The sequence below is a fragment of the Triturus cristatus genome, chromosome 7 (assembly GCF_964204655.1).
Source record: "Triturus cristatus chromosome 7, aTriCri1.1, whole genome shotgun sequence".
Classification (NCBI taxonomy): domain Eukaryota; kingdom Metazoa; phylum Chordata; class Amphibia; order Caudata; family Salamandridae; genus Triturus; species Triturus cristatus.
The window spans coordinates 268771956-268790015 of record NC_140590.1 but is presented as its reverse complement, the minus strand read 5'-3'; the positions used below and the strand labels follow the sequence as shown (position 1 = coordinate 268790015).

Here is an 18060-nt window from a genome sequence, read left to right as displayed (position 1 = left end):
CCCTATTAGAATTATAGGATTGACCAAAGACTTGTTAAAAAAATACAAGTTTTATTGTAGGTTCAACGAGCCACCGCTCCACACACCCAGTGCCTTCGAGGTCCCAACTGTCCTTTACAGAACCCCCTGACATCAGAATACTATGACAACATACAGAACATTCGCCCCACCTAAACAAGCATTGCTAGGCATAACATATTACCTCTTTTTGAAATAAACAAGAAACAAAACATAGTTTCCTAAGCAAATAAAAAAAATAACACAAAAATACACAATAACATATCCAAAACATGAAGAAACCTATAAAATACTACATAAGTAAAATAAAAACAAAAAAACAATTCACCATTATAAAAGTTCAAGAAGCAACAGTAATACCGTACAAATGAACAGTTAACCATTACACAAATAATTGTTCCCATCACCGCAGTTTCCACGGCAGTTGCTTAACACGTGTGGACCTTCTTGGCCCATAACATAACATATTGCTTTCACCAGAATCACACCGTGGCACGGTAGACAAACCATAGGAACCAGCATCCACCAACTTTCTAGAACTATGAACTATTGAAGGAGATGCGTCCTCTGCGGATTGAACCTTGACAACTTTGCTCAAGTTCCACCAGTGACCCCCTTTGACCATAACCGCACCTCCACACACTCTTTCCACACAAACAGGTTCACCAAAATTCTTTCCACCTTTACTGACAAACCTCGTGCTTTTAATACGAACCAGATCCCCAGGACTAAGCCCAACCAATTTGACAGAATTTTTTATATTATATCTGTCAGCCATCTTCTTCTGAGCATCCTTCACTCGTAACTCCAAGGCATCCTTATCAATATTAGAGGACACCTTGTTAGCCACAGTCCTCAACAACCAAGCAGGATACAACACAGAAGTAGGAATTCTCCCTTTTAAAGACACAAAAGGAGCAATTTTGGTAAGAGAATGAGGTGTCGTGCGATAGAACCACAACATAGATCTAACCGCACCTTCAATATCAAGACAATTTTGTTTAGCCCATTTGATACAATCGCCCACAACCCTGTTCATTCTCTCCACCAATCCATTGGTCTGTGGATGCCCAACTGAACTCTTTAAATGTTTCACTCCCGACTCCTTCAGAAAATCTTCCATGTCCTGACTTACAAATTGCACACCATTGTCAGACACAATGACTTCCGGAAAACCTTCTCTCATGAATATTTCTTTGAGGAACAAAATAGCATTGTTAGCAGTGGGAGCAGCACAAAACTTTACCTCCGGCCATTTACTATGGAAATCCATTAACACGAAGGCAAAACGAAGATTGTACGGAAGAAAGTTGAAAGGACCAACTAGATCTATACCCACTTTCGACCACGGTCTCATGGGATAATCAATAGGTTGAAGTGGAGGCGTAACAACTCTCAGCTTCTTTTCCGCACCACTACATACACCACACAGTTTCACACTTTCTTCAATATCTTTATCCATAGAAGGCCACCAATAATGCAATCTAAGGCGCCTTTTCGTCATGGTTGCCCCCAGATGGCCATCATGCGCACAATCAATAAGCTTGCAACGAATACCAGAAGGAGGTACACACCTGCCATCCCTCATAATCACACCATCTTCAATAGACAGCTCCTCAGAAATTTTCCAAAAGGGTTGAATTTCCTGACTTATACATTTTTCTCGTGGCCATCCCTTTACAATGAATTCTTTCACCCTGTCCAGACACTGATCAGCTTTCACTGCCACATTCCATTCCATCTCACTACAAGCCTTGTTATCCACCGCATCTACCACCGCAATAAAACAATCCTCTTTGTCCTCCTCCAAATCTAACGGGTCATCATCACTCAAAGGCAGTCTAGACAACATATCAGCCCTGACATTCTGTTTTCCAGGTATATGTTTTGTGACAAAATTATACTGTATCAACTTTGTAGTCAATCGCGCAATTCTGGGAGTTGCATATTTTACACGCTCACCCCCTAAAATATAAACCAACGGTTTATGGTCAGTGTGAATCTGGAATTTCCTGCCCCATACATACGTTCTAAACTTCTCACACGCCCAAAAGCATGCTAATAGTTCCTTCTCAATCACGGAATAATTGACCTCAGCATCTCTTAAAAGCCTGGACGCATAACTGCTGGTGACCTCCTCATTACCCACAACTTGCGTAAGGACTGCCCCCAAACCATAGTTGCTGGCATCCACCTTAATAATACAAGGTATCATTGGATCGTATGCCCTCAAAGACTTCGCATTCGTCATTTCAGCCTTGACAAACTTGAAAGTTTCTTGACACAACTCATCCCACACAAACATGACATTAGATCTCAACATATTGGAAAGCGCTTTCATTTTACTGGCATACCCTGGGATGAAGCGCGAATAGAATTCACATAAACCCAAGAATGAACGCAGCTCGTCCTTATTCTTGGGACAAGGACACTCCACAACAGCTTTAACCAACCCAGGCCTCGGACTCACACCCACACCAGAGACCAAGTGTCCTAAAAACTCTATCTCCTTCTTCCAGAATTCACATTTGCTTTTCTTAACCACAATCCTTTTTTCTTCAAAAATGCTTAAAACAGATCTAAGGACCTTGTCATGTTCATCCAAATGCTTGCTGAAAATTAATACATCATCTTGAAAGATCACCACCCCTTTCACCTCTTTCAACACAGACTGCATAACCCTCTGGAAGACAGACGCTGCAGAAGCTAACCCAAAAGGCATTCTACAAAATTGAAATGACCCAAAAGGTGAATTAAAAGCTGTGTAATGTCGAGAGTCCATATCCAACAACACCTGATGGTAAGCCGACGCTAAGTCAATTTTCGAGAACCATTCAGCTCCTCTCAGTTCCTCTAATAAATCCCCAATTTTAGGTAGAGGATGTGCATCCACCCAAATTTCCTTGTTGAGGCTCCTCAAATCTACACATAAACGAATCTCGCCATTGCGTTTACGTGCGACCACCAATGGACTAAGCCATAAGCTAGATTCTATCGGCTCTATTATGCCAGATTTTTCCAGTCTGTCCAACTCTGCCTTAAGATCAGCTCTAAGACTAAAAGGTACTGACCTCACCTTGTGCTTAACTGGAATGGCATCATCCTTAATCTTAATTTTATGTCTGAAACCTTTAATTTTTCCCAAAGAATCAGAAAATACACCAGGGAATTCACTTTCCAACTTGTCAGAACCCAAAAAATCTTGCACAACCAACACCTGTTCACTCGTCCCTGGTCTCAATACCATGCCAAACAAACCTTGGTGAAACCACCCCAGGATGTTTAGACCACGCACAGCGACATAGATTTTACCTTGAATCTTGCGCCCCTTAAACTCCAGCACATCTTCTATAAATCCCTCTAAATCTATCTTGCGTCCTTTCGTAGGAGACAGGTGCTCTATCTGGTGGAAACAAAGGTCTGTCACCCCATGACTTCTTAAACAAATCATGAGTAATCATAGTGATACGTGCCCCCGAATCCACCAACAACTTCAAAGTCACATCACCCACTTTTATTTCCTCATATGGATCAACACAATCTGCAGGATCCCCAGAAACAATGCTCTCATCAGTTACAGTCACAATCATATCATGAAACTCTTGGACTAAATCATTCTCACTCAAACTCTCATCTTTGCCAACACTATTCACTTTCTCATTTTTTAGAAAATTTGATTGACACACCTTAGCCAGATGTCCCAATCTGCCACACTTATGACATTTAGCATTTCTCCCAGGACAAAATCTATTGTCCTTGCCATGCGGAGCATACCCACAACGGTAACACATATTAGTTTTCTTGAAAGGTCCCTTCATTTGATTTTTATCTTTTCTAATCATGTTTCCCACAACACTAGTGGTTGCAACCGCATTAACCGTATCTTTTGTAACCGACCCACTATTTAACTCCTTGATAGAGTTTTGTGCCAACTCCAAACTTTTTGCCACTTTTATAATTTCCTCCAGACTAGGGTTCCCCATAGTGAGCAATTTTTGTTGTATCTGTTTATATGCACAATGCGCGATGAATTGATCTCTAACCAACTGGTCTCTGTATTCTCCAAAATCACACTCCGCACACAACTTTCTCAACGCACTCAAATAGGTATCTACGTTTTCTCCTTGCACTTGTGCTCTTTTAAAGAATTTGTGTCTTAACACAACCAGACTTGGCTGAACGTCAAACTTAATAATTAGCTTCTTCACTGCTTCTTGATATTCATCAAAGACCTCGCCTTCAGCTAATACCAACACAGGAAGATGTTTGTAAACTTCTCTTCCCTCAAAACCTAGTGAATTTAAGAGCAGAAACTTTTTCCTTTCCGCTCTATAACGCAAAGCTCCAATGGCCCCCACATAAGTCTCAAACGCGTCAAACCATTGCCTCCACTGTATTGGTGGTGCTCCAGGACTTTCTAGGAACGGGGGAGGCGGATTTACAGCTTGCATACTGCAAGCCACAAATTTTCTCTGTTACAATACAAGTTATGACAAACTTGATAAATCACCCCAACACTACTCCCCGTAACCGTAGTGCACAAGACTAAAAATACCAACCCTCCAAAAAAACAAACTTGAATGTCACAAAGTTACTCTGTCCCCCCACCGAATACAGCTCAACAGTTAAGACGACCTAGTAGTCTTATCAATAGTCCAAAACACAGTTCAGAAAAAGAATTCCCTCGATGGATCAAATCGCCGTGAAAAACGAACAAAAACAAAAAATATACCATAGTCTTTTCACCTTCAAACACCTTGAAGGCACGACACCCACTGTCACCAGCCGATACTCCCAGACGGATGATCCGCTCGTAGCGTGTTGTAAAATAAAAAATAAAAAATCCAGGCTCGGCACCTCACAGAAGCTTTGACTTCCTCATACGAAACTGACGTGTTGACGCTCCAGGTTTCTACGCCGCTGCAGAAACGTCTTCACACGTAATAGGCTGTTGCCCCACCAAGCTTCTCCCAACTATACGTTACGCACAATTCTAGTACGTCATCACTCCTCCTCTGCGCTCGCCGGGGAAACAACCTCTGACACCGCACAGCTCCCGGACTGCCCGATCTGCGTCAACTCTTCACGAACAGGTACTCCTTACTCTTTCTTTGCTCGAAGTAGCCAGAACAGGAGCTACCACCTCGGTTGTCCTTACTTTCCGCACAAATGTCCCACGAAGTGTTAAAACTCCACCAAACCTTGGGAACAGTGCCATTTCTTGTCGGACTTCACGACCCTTCCACAGCGTTTGTTCTTCGCGACTGCACTTCGGATGCACAATTCTGACTCGTTCGACCTGTAACACCGCAGCCCTGCAGCAAGTCGTTACCTCTTCCCCAAACGCTGTTTATCGTGTGTCACAACACCGGATCCCATCCTCGTCGCCAAAAATATGTTGTACCCTATTAGAATTATAGGATTGACCAAAGACTTGTTAAAAAAAATACAAGTTTTATTGTAGGTTCAACGAGCCACCGCTCCACACACCCAGTGCCTTCGAGGTCCCAACTGTCCTTTACAGAACCCCCTGACATCAGAATACTATGACAACATACAGAACATTCGCCCCACCTAAACAAGCATTGCTAGGCATAACATAAACCACAATGTTTTAACATTATATTTCCTTCTGGTGCCAAGGGATAGAACCTCAAACAATTTTATAGTGCTTGGAAAATAATCCCTATATGTATTTAACATAAGAGTCCATGAAAGAGTGCCATCCTCTGGCTGATGCTTTGGAAGCTTTCAGGGATGTCAGGGTGTGTAAGGCAAAACGTTTAAAAAAGGGGAGCCTCAGTCAGTGTAGCGAAGGCCAACCATGTATTTCTGCACATCTGACCTTTCCCCTCGTTTGCATGCATTGTGAGGGGATCAAAGCAACAAAATACGAACTACTAGTGTGGCTGCTAAGGTGTTCTCGAGCACCAAAAGCCAAAACTTACCACCCACACTGGAAAGTAGGCTCATCCCGAACCAGGGGTCCTCGTGGTGTTAAAGAAGTTCTGCAAAAGGATTCACAAGGATTTACCCATTAAACCAGAGCCAGTTAGCATCTGGTTCTTGGTGGTCTACCAGATTTTTCAAGAGTTGCCATCTTCGTTCATGATGTCACTGGTGCTGAAAACAGGATAGTAACTGTGGGTATCATGTAAGATGTCTGCAAACATCATAGACCTCTGTCAAATGACAGAATGTGGTCACGTTTAACAGATGTAATGGCACCCAAGGACAAGTTGGCACTAACTGGATTCCAAGACACCAAAAAGTATACACCAGAATCTACTAAATGCTATCACTCAGAACACAGGTTCAAACAATCCTGAGTTCAGCGCAAATGGTCCTACACAATGGAAGGCAGCGCAAGGCTTTTGCATGGGCGTGGGGAAGATACGGGTGGAGTTGTGGCCTTCATTTTAGGCTCAAAAAGGATGATAAAGGTGCCCCAGAAGTCAATGGGAGTCGCTCAATAGCAGGGAGGACCTGGTTGAATTTTATGCTCAGTGTATCGACCCATCACTCCCCACTAGTTTCACTTAGGACCATGTGCTGGGAATCGTTTTGGTGAAGACAACAGGGCTATAAACTAGAAAGGCACAGTCGCTTGTCTGGGCGGACTTGGACTTCCAAGCAAGAAGGCCCAGTGAGTTAAGTGCCTGCAAATCGCCTTCTTATTTGAACGGCAGGTCATGAATTTCAGTTTCATCTATACCAACTCAGCCTTTCATCCTTTCAAGATCGGTTCCTTGAGCTTCTTTACAATGGGTAGTAATAACAGCTGTGTTTTTACCTTTTTCTTTTTAGTTATGGCAGAAGTGTGATATGAAGCACTATTGAAAAAATATTTTTGTCATGCAAGTCTTTTGTCTCTGTTCCTTAGTCCTAGTCTGATGAGCTTCCCCCCTGCCCCTCATGGTTCCTAGGCTGGGTGTCTTCTCCAGTTCTGCTGGGCTCTGACTTGTCCTGCAGTCATGTCCTCATGGAATAGTCTGGATGTTTCTCTTCTGGGCTGGTCACACCAACTTTGTCAGCAAACCTAGGACCAGAGGAAAAACAGACTAGTTGTGGGATGAAGAGATGATCTGTGACAAAGCCCTGCCTCCTGCTTGAGATACGGGGTTCAGACCTATCAGCTGTGCCAGGGCTGTCTCTCCCCTACAGCACGACCATATTGGAGTGGTATTTCTTAAGCCATATGAAAAAGTATTTCATGATGCCCATGGATAGTACTTATGCACGACAGCCATATTGGAATGCATTTTATACACACACACACCACACACACACCCTTCTCTCTCTTTTACATTGGAGTTCTGAAGAATACGTTATCCTTACCAATTAGTATTGCCCCAGACTCATTGAGGAAGCCCTTCTCTTCTCTCCCACTAGCCTCATAACTGAACAGTTTTAAAAACAGTGAAACATGTTTGATTATTGGGTATGTGTGAGAAAGGTTGATCTTTGGCTGGCACATACATTTAAAGTGTAAACTCCCTTAAGAATGTGACGAGAAAATTAAACCATTCATTCCCCCCGATGATTTCAACACGGTAGTACAATCTCTAGTCCTCTCTAAACTGGAGTATGGGAACGCCATCTTCACAGGGATGCCCACCAAAATTCCACCCCCCACCCCTCCCCATATTAGTTCTAAACATGGCAGCCTGGCTCAAAACGGGTGTTAAGCGGCTTGAACACATCACACCAGCCATCAAGATCCTCAACTGGCTTCCCATCGAAGGAAGATGTATTTACAAGATTGTCTGCATCACCCACAAAGCCCTTCACACACATACTCCCAACTATCTAGACAAAAAACTTACAAAAGCAGGAAGAACCAGAACTTCTTCTCATACCTCCCAAACTGAAAAGGTAATCCACACAGACTCGCTCTTTTTCTGGAAATACACCCAGGATATGGAACTCACTCCCTAGAGATCTCCGATGCATCCCCTCCTTCTCCTGCTTCAAAAGGACCCTGAAATTACTTCTCCTCAACAAATACTTTAACACGCACTCCAACTGAACTATGTTCCAATAGCTCTCTCTCTCTATGGCTCGACCCTTTGTGATAGACGGTTGTTTAATTGTTTTAGCTGTCAAATATGTCATTTACTTCTTTAACTTATGCTCTTCTAACTGTTCCGCATATTGTAACCACCCTTTTTGCCTAATGATTCTCTTAGTCTCTATTTATGCTTGCTCTTGAATCCAAGTGTCAAGCATCATATGTAAAGCTATGTTATTCTGTTTTTCATTTTTATGTAAAGCGCTCTGATAACTTCGGGTCTAGCTAGTGCTATATAAAACTGATAAAAAAATAAATATTACATTTTTATTTTTCAGCAGGCTCATAGATTTCTGCTTCTGAGAAAATATACACAGAGAGGAAGACCGAAATATCCATGCCTCATTCTGATTTATGTTGGTAATTTTATTTTACACCAGTAAATCTATGCTAGGGCTAAGCCTCCGTCTCCAATTATGTTTGAAAACGTTAAATTCTTTGCGAGGCTGATTTTTGCTACTCAACAGTTAAGCTTAGGTGGAGGGTACTACGCCAGTGTGTTACAGCAAAGCAGGAACTATGTGCACTGGTGTTTTTTGGATTAACCAACACAGTTAAATGTGATTTGGTATGGTAAAACCTATCTGTGCCAAGAGGTGGTGGAGGCTAAAGACATAATAAATCGATTGTCCCGATCTTCTAGATTGGAAGAGGAGCCACATTCTTACACTTGCACGCAATACAGAAATATCTGCTCCCAGAGATAACCCTTGTAATGAGGTTGAGTGAGCATGGTTAGGAGGGATGGTGCAGGAAAGATTGGAGAGGGATAAGGTGAAAGGGAGGCAAAAGTGGGCCAAAGAAGAGATGACTGCATTTTTATATAGTGCTGGGATGTCTCCTTGTGACTGCTTCAGAGCATTCACCGCATATATCCTGTTCAGTTTGCACAGGTAGGGGGCATTTAAAGTCCTGACCTAGGTTACACCCTAGATCTTTCAATATGTTAATTTCTGCTTGATGCTTGGTTACGGAATTGGGGTAGGGCATGGGTGCAGTTTGTTTCCATTTCCTGTCTCTTAATTGGCTACTGCTTGTTGGATTAGTGTTGAGGTTAGTATCTGTTGAGTGTGGTTGGATCTCGGAGGTGGCTCTAATTTGCCTATCAAAGGAGTGGAATAACCCTGTTGAGGGAATAGGTGAGGTTGTGCTAGTATCCTTTAGTTGAAAGTTTATGTGAGTAGTTCTGTTTTTTAGAACCTTTTTGAAGAGCTTGTGGGTAGGCTCTCACAATAGCCTTAAAGTCTGCTGAAGAGATCTATCCCAGTTGTTGAAGGCCCTGAATCTGGAAACTTTGCTATATATCGAGGGAGAGGGGGTCTTTAACAAGTGGTATAGCCCGAGGCAGAAGTGATACAAGGCTATTAGGACATTCCACCTACTGAGGGTAGATTGTTCTAAATTAAAAAAGGAGAAACAGCGAGGCAAATATTGGAATGTTAGAGCAAAAGGTCTGTACCAATCATTATTATCTGAATATACTCCATTGTCTACAATGGAGCACCCAACATGCCAGTGTTTTTATCAGTTTTGGAGTGCAATCTCTATCTTTCCAGCATTGCTATCTCAGACCAGAGGTTGGAGAATTCCTGTGGTATGCTTACATTGCTTTGGTAAATGCATAAGATTGTGGGGTGCGTCTTGGTGAGCATGAGGTCAGTCACTGGTTTAATTCGTAACAGGAATATCTGCATTTCAAAGAAAAGAGGTCAGAGGGCTTTACCCATTGCTTCTGCACATGGCCGAATGATTATAAAGACAATATGCACCTAGAATTGCTTATCTGACGTTATAGTACTTTCATCTAAAATAGCCAACTGTTTAGTTTATTCCAGTTGTGTTTGATGCACTCTTTGTTAAGAGTTTGGGGAACCTTATCTTGATGATTCAATCTGCAGGAAACCCGTTGATAGCACACTGTATTACATATCTGTTATCTCCTGAATGTATGTGGAGCATTGTGTCAAATATATTTTGCTCTATGTTTGCATATGATGTGCCTTGTTGGCAAGTCCTGTTGGAAGTGACGCAATAGCCAACTGCAAGGCATATCTTTGCTATGTTGGACTTCACATTCCATCAACTGGGACCTAGAACTCTTGAGACACTTGCCCATGTGCTATTGATGCTTGAACTTTGTTTATTGTGTAATGCTCTCGCTGATTGGCGAACCATATTTGTTAGGTGCCTCTAGTTTACGTAGGCCTTTACTTATGGGGGAGCTTTTTGCCTCTGGTTTACGTAGGTCTTTTCTTATGGAGGAGCTTTTGGGGGGAGGGGCGAGGTAACATTGTATTGGGTTATTGCATCTTTTTAGATACAAGGGCAAACCTGACCGCTTGATTTTACATTCACAGTCGTTGCCTGTGTTTTGGGAGTCCTTTGCACATATGTATGTGAGGGCGCTGGTTCTGCTGGCCAAAACTCGTGGCATCTCCCTTGTGTCATACGCTGATGACACCAAGCTGGTGTTTGCCTTCTCCAACAACCCCAGCCAGGATATGGTGAATTTTAGACAGGATCTGGCAATCTTGGAGTGGATGGCTGCTAACTACTTGCAGCTCAATTCGTCCAAATGCGAGATTCTTCTAGTAGGCTGAGATCACCATCTTTGGGGAAATGAATGGTGGCCTCCTGCTTTCGGAGCTCCCCCCATACCGGTGGTGAAAAACCTTGGCATAATGATGGACAGCGATCTCACTTTTGAGACCCATGCCAAATCAGTGGTAGGGAAATGTTTTGGACTGTTGCGGGGCCTCAAACCTATACTTGGTCTCTTTGACTCCAAGACTCGTCAACTGATCATCCAATCTTCTGTCCTTGCTAGACTAGATTACTGCATCGTGCTTCTCTTGGGAGCCAACAAATCTGTTGTTAAAAGGCTGCAGCGTGTTCAGAATGCTGCTGCTAACGCTATCTTTGCCCTCCCTAAACACTGTCATATCTCCAGCCTACTCTGTCGACTTCACTGGCTCCCTCTCGAACAGAGTGCTCTTCAAAACGCTGTGCATCACCCACAGAATCTTGGGGGGCATCGGCCCCAGAATCTTGAGTGATTTTTGCTCCTACTATGCTCCCACACGCACGCTGCGCTAGGCAGATTTGCTCCTGGCCAGAGTTCCTCAGATACACAGGGCCAAAGCAGGTGGGCGTTCTTTTAGGTTGTTGGCTCCCGCCCTCTGGGACTCCCTTCCCATCAACATCCGCAGCACACCTGACCACCTTACCTTCAGAATGCTGGTGAAGACATGGCTATTCACCCAATACTAATCTCTCCTCTGTTCTGTCGTCTCACTCGGTGTTCATCTCAGTGCTGGGACGCCCCGTTGCTGGGGCAGCCGTGCGCTCTACAAATACCTTACCATAACATGTATGTTGTGATAATCAAAACCTGCCATTATCAGTGCTCTAGTCACTTAAGGTTTTTTGCTTTTTATGTTCAGAGTAGTGAGAGCGGGCCAGGGTGCTCTGCCAGGCAAATTCCTTTACATTTTTTTTAACTGTAGTCCTGCATCATTTCATATTTGGAAGCATCCATTCAAATCCACAAAATATTTATGGTTGAGGAACATTGTGATTTTATCAGAGTCGATTTGTGATTGAAGCTGGTGTGATTAAATAACCTGATCTAATGGCCACATGCAAGTGTTCAACAATTTTGATGATATAGAGGGCCTGATGTAGAGTTTGGCGGACATGTTACTCTGTCATAAACGTGCCGTTGGATATAATGCACTTTTAATATGGCAGGCGGGATATCCGTCACGTTAGAGATGTAGTAACCAGTCCGGCAAACTCTAAATCAGGGCCAGAATATTCATGTATTGCACCACACAGCACCTTAAGCTTGGAAGATCCATCAGTCTACTTTTTGCTTGTTTGCTTTGGTTCTGGAAGAGTCAGTGTCATACCTCAAAAGCTGGCATCGTCAAGGGATCATACAGATAGCTTTGTTTTAATTGCCATGGGAAATGTGTAAAAGGTTTTTCACTCACCATACCACTGAAGTGGTTTTGTATTTATCAGGTTCCTAAAACGTTCCTCTCCTTTCCTTCTGCTCCCCTTGAATGTTCTCTTTTGATAGTCAGTATGTGGTTGCACTCCCAATTCTTTAAACATTTTTCACTTCTTCTTTCCAGGCTTTCCATTTCCTGGCTTTAAAATGTGCATGTCTTCCTTCAATGACTGGCTTTGAAGCACAAGTGACCAGCTTCTCACGCCACCATTAACTGATGGAAAAGTCTAAATCGCAGCTTGACGACATCACGGTGGGTGAGTCCAGCCTGGGCCTCCTGCCCGAAGAGACCCCTATTCGCCCAGCATGGAGCAGTAAATTGCAGTACATCCTTGCCCAGGTTGGCTTCTCCGTGGGCCTTGGTAACGTTTGGAGGTTTCCGTACCTTTGTCATCAGAATGGAGGAGGTAGGAAAATCCCTTCTTCAGAATATCATTAAATATGTCTTCCTGACTCCCTTACCTGGATATGATGCCGTCTGGCCTTTTCAAAGCTTTCTCAAAGTTTGCTTTTGCAGTCCTTAAAGAAACGTCACCATCCATGAGATAGCACTTTCGCTCTTTGAGAGAGAGAGACAGTAACAAAACACTTGGTGACAGTTTCCTATGTGCTGGCTTTGAACCACTGCCCAGCATGATAAGAGTCTTTGAGCCAGACTGACCCAACTTGATCGTGTTTCATTTGGGAGTGTGGAATTGAGTTGGGCAAGGTGTGTAGAAGGACAAGTTTGCACATTCTGTGCATATTTTTTACATAGAAATGTAGAATATTCTGTAGATACTTAGGGGCTCATTACGATGGCGGGCGGACAGGAGTCCGCCCACCATCTTTGCGGTGGTGGGACAGCCCACCAGTAATACGGTGGTCCCACTACACACATTACGATGCGCCCACCATACTGGCGGGCTCATCCCGGGCCCTTAACATTGCAGAGGGTGCTGCTGGGTGCACCACCGTTCGCAATGTCGAATTGGCATGCACTGCATTTCCCTGCACTGCGTGGCAGGCACCACGCGGTGCCTGCCAAGCAGTGCAGGGAAACTCAGGGGGATACCATGGGTATCCCCCCCCAGTGCAGCAGCAACCCCCCCCCCCCAAACAAAGGGGGCCCGCAACAGGCCCCCAAACCCAATCCCCGCCAGCCTTTCCAAGGCCTTGTCCAGCTCACATCCTAATTTGGTGGATGGTGCCTGCTAGGCACTGCCACCATTTTAGGAGCCCTGCACCGTCCGCCAGGCAATCGGTACGATTGCCTTTGGCGGTGAAGAGGCGGACGGACTTTGCGTCTGCCGCGTTACCCACTGCCATCCCAATTGGGAGGTGGGTTAAACGCCTAGTGATGGCGGAAGGTCTGCCACTGCCGGCCCGGCGGTGTCGGTCCTTCTGCCATCCTAATGACCCCCTTAGTCTTTCTGGCAAACTGAAAAATCAAAATGGAAAAAATCCGAAACACTTGCTGGCAAGACTTTAACCTCTCACTCGTTTATGCTCCGTATTCAACTGGTCACTCATTCCTTCCCTACCATCCACTGTGGGTTCTACCCCCCCTTCCCGAAAGTTGCTCTCTCTGACTTCTGTATCTTAGACAGCATCTCCGTAGTACTGTGTGGAAGTATTGGGAGCAGCAAACACATGTAGCAACAAGCTGGATCCCTGTAAACATCTACTCTTCAGGTGTAGGGTTGGCAGGCCACTATGGTGTAGCCACGTTGTCCAGTATGAGGTAGAAACAGGAAGGAAACCTGTTGAAAAGAGAGTGTGCTGATACTATCCACCATAGAAGTGTGCAGAAACGCATTTCATGTATAAGACCAGTGTCGCATGCTCGATAGGTGCACACATGGAACTGACCCGGTCCAGCTTTCTCCTTGGAGCCTGGGGCTACATAGAATAGCAGGGTGCCAAAGGCAACAGCCCATTTGCATGCACACAGCACACCACTCTACACTACACTATTCACTGCGTACAGCTATAGTAATTCATCCAGATGCCTCCACTAGGCTTGTCCGCTTTTGGACAGGACTGATATACACGGATGTCCTCTGTTCATGACCACAGAGCATGGGGAAAACACATTTTAACAGCTCAGAGGGAGTGAACCAATACAGAGCTACTATTCCCCACATTGGGCATCAGGGGAACAACCACCTGCTACGGGAACCACTTCTTTGTGCTAGGGGCACAATTCACTTGTCTTAGAGCTCATATCCTCATAGTGGCACTCTTACATCAGTGTAGAGGCACTCTTCTGCGTGTGAATGCATCTCCCCCATGAAAGGAGTACCTTCTCCACATGTTAAGGATACTCCTCGCTTATGTAAGGAGCTCTCTTCTTTCTTTAGGATCACTGTAATCCTATTTTATGAGTTATGATTGTTCTACATTTAACTTCTGCTTCCTTAACCACTCTCCTCTTGTTCGCAGGTGCCTTTCTTTTGCTGTACTTCCTGCTGCTTGTCATCATCGGTATTCCCCTCTTTTTCCTGGAGCTGGCTGCAGGCCAGAGCATTCGGCAGGGCAGCATTGGGGTCTGGAAGCACCTCAGTCCCCGCCTGGCTGGCATCGGCTTCGCCAGCTGTGTGGTGAGTTCATGGTCACTCTTCTGACTGAGTTTGGGTCATAAGGTACTGTGGCTGAAGGCAGAAGATGTGAGCCTTGCTTCCCAAACCAACCATCTCCTGTTTGCCTTTAAGACTCCATATTTACAAAGTGGCATCTGCTGTTCAAAGAGCCGTCCACAGCAGGTGATACCGGCGTGTTTCCAACAGTCGAATAGCAAAACTTCTAATGATGTTGGCTCATTGCATAGCACTTACCCTCAACTGAATACTCCCATGACACTGAAACAATAGATCATATTATCCAACGGAAATAGTTTTATTGATATCTGAAGGATGAAATTCTTAGTCCATCCTTTTGAGAGTTAATTCTATAATATGCAAGTCACAAATATATATGCAACAGTGGCTTGAGCTAAGCTACCATACCAGAGGAATTCTCACCCTTATGACAATTAGGATGGAAAGCCTCTGTTAAATTAAATGTCTTTTTTCTTTGAATTGAAGACGAGACCGATGTCCAGCATTTAGGTTGTACCGCTTTATTTCAGAGCGATAGATGACCCACTGCTCTAGGAATCTATGGAGGAAGCATGGAGAGAAATAAACTCAAATAGCAGTGCTTAACTCAGTCAAACAGGCCATTTCTCAATATTTTGCTGTGCAAGTTTATATTTTAAAGGGATGTAAAACATAACCCTGGGATTCTGAGTTTAATATTTGTGTGTGTTAATGCCACCATCTTGGGGTGAACCGAGAGGGTGAATCATCCAGAAGCAGATTAACAACCTAGCACTGGAAGTTTAGAAAGCGACCGGACTAAAAATTGGAGGGGACAAGCAATTGGCGGACCTTACTTTGATTAAGTTATAATATACAAAAGAAGCATTAGCAACGACTGACGCATCAATAATTCATTGTTGGATTGCACAAATGCTTTAGCATATTATATCGAAGTGTAAGAAAGCTCTTATGTGTGACCTGAAACTGCTGACAAGTTAATTTACTTGTGGAAAATAGAATTTGACAATGATGCGTCAAAGATGCCAGCTTCTGCAGTGCCATGGGTATACACTGGTAGCTCCAGGGAATAATTAGCAACTTGGCTCTTTGCAAGGCTTGTCAAGAGACTTAACAGTGATGGGAAAAATGTGAAACTGACCTGTCACCTTGTTAATTAATCAAATAACCAAGGTTAGATTATCAAAATCTTTCACTATTTAAGTTATTGAAACGTGGGCACTGGGCAGAAGCTTTTGCGCATAGGTGATGTTATGCTGGACAAAGTCTAAGAAACCATTTCATATGAATCAGCCACTTGCCCTCTGTAGGACCCTCACAAACCAAAGTAGTGTTTTCAAAAGCTGTTCAAAATGCTGTCACAAAGAAAACAGACCGCATAAAGCTGGTTCTTTAGGTATTCCCAGATATGTTTCAGTACATTTCTTTTGGTGTGTTCTAGCAAGAGAAATAGGTTAAAATCTTTGTTTTCCAGCTACTGTCCTTTTGCCCATTTCCACGCACCATGCCTCATCCAAGCTTAGCTGACCCCCGCTCATTACCTCCTATTCACGTTCGACATGCTGAAAGGCATCCAGTAAGCTAACAGTTTCCATCCTGCAGAATCTTCCAGTTCACATCCTTGTAAACTATGGTTTAGTAGCACACAACTTCTTTTGAGATGTTCAGCACTCTCAGCCTTTTTTTTTACTCCAGTTGAAGACGTTTCTCTTAAGTCCCTTGAAAGGCACATATTTCAAATTGCATTTTACATATACATTTAGGCTGCTACTAAGCCGGTCCAAAAACTGGAACCGAGGCTCTGCTCTAAGAAATAATCAACAACAGCCACACAATATAGTAAAGTGGTGAAGCTCATTAAAACCCAGGTGCCCAGGATGCAAAGTCATCAACGTGACCAGCAGAATAGATCTCCCACAGGTGGAAATGTTCTCCATGTTATATCTTGTTCATTAGTGTGTGTTCCATTTTTGACATATGTCTATATGACACCACTGGTCCATGTTGCAAACTTGGAGGGTGTCACTGAGCAGAAGTTGGAAAGATGTTGAGCCGGGAGCTTAGGGGCTCATTACGATGGTGGAACGATCGCCGGTCCGGCGGTGGTGATCGTTCCACCATCGTAATGAGATTTACCCACCACCATATTAGGATGGCGGTGGGTATCGCGGCGGACTCAAAGTCCGTCCGCCGCTGGCAATCGTAACAATTGCCTGCCGGGCGGAGCAGGGGCACTGATATGGTGGCGGTGGCTAGCAGGCACCGTCCGCCATATTAGGATGTGGGGACTGAACAGCTTTATGGAATGGCTGGCGGGGATTGCTTTTGGGGGCCCGTTGAGGGTCCCCCTTGTGTCTGGGGGAGGTGGGGTACCTATGGTACCCCTCTACATTTCGCTGCACCAAGTGCCTGCCATGTGGTGCAGTGAAATGCCAGACGTGATTTTAACATTGCGGCGGGTGCTGCTGTAAGCAGCACCCGCCGCAATGTTACATTGCAGAATGCGACCGCCATGGTGGCAGTCGCATCCTAATTCGCGGTGCGGGACCGCTGCATTTCTGGCGGCCAGTCCCAACACTGCGGGGATGGTGGACAGATTTAGGTCCGCCCGCCATCCTAATGAGCTCCTTAGTTGGAGAGGTGCCATTACCTACTGTATCCTTGAACCAATAAACCTGAAGACACCAGTTTGTACTTTTTTGAGTCCAGATTGGCCCTTGCCTGGTTCACTGACAGAATATCGACACCTAAAATATTCCCATACCTCAATATCGAGTTCTAAATATCAATGTTAAAAATATCGACATTCTATATTTATAATGGTAAGTACAAAAATATCGAGAAAAAAAACAATGTCAAAAATATAGTTGTACAAAATACCGTTTTCAAATATATAGAATAAAATAATAAATATTAAATGATAAAATTAATTTAAAAAAAATAGATTTAATATACATTTTAACAAATATAACAAATAAACTTATTTAAGAAAAGTTAAAATTCATATCTAATAATATATTTATATATTTAATTTAAAACAATTAACTATTTTAATTTCTTTTATAATTTTAAAATTATATGAAAAATTAACATATATATATATATATATATATATATATATATATATATATATATATATATATATACATACACATACATACATTACCTACTGGCGGTCGCCAGTAGGTAGTTATAGTTAGGACCCCTTTTCCATAGGAAATCCGCAACATTCTATTTTGAATAACTTTGGCGCCGGTCGACGAATCCTCGCAAATTTCTCAAAATAGGTGGGGCGCTACGCTCCGCTCCTACCCTGAAAGTCTCGGGGGGATTCGTCAAGCGGGGGCTGAGATAAAAGGGGGGTCCCAAAACGCGTT

General features: G+C 43.7%; 1 protein-coding gene across 1 annotated transcript in view; it reads left to right on the top strand.

Moving 5' to 3' along the window:
- The window catches only part of LOC146809384 (sodium-dependent neutral amino acid transporter B(0)AT2-like), a 90677-nt gene that overhangs the window by 31495 nt on the left and 41122 nt on the right, over positions 1 to 18060 (top strand). Inside the window, exons 2-3 of the mRNA XM_085616198.1 lie at positions 12229 to 12511; positions 14529 to 14686. Coding sequence (XP_085472324.1) covers positions 12322 to 12511; positions 14529 to 14686 — 348 coding nt within the window. The 5' untranslated portion in view covers positions 12229 to 12321. The remainder of the gene's footprint in view (positions 1 to 12228; positions 12512 to 14528; positions 14687 to 18060) is intronic.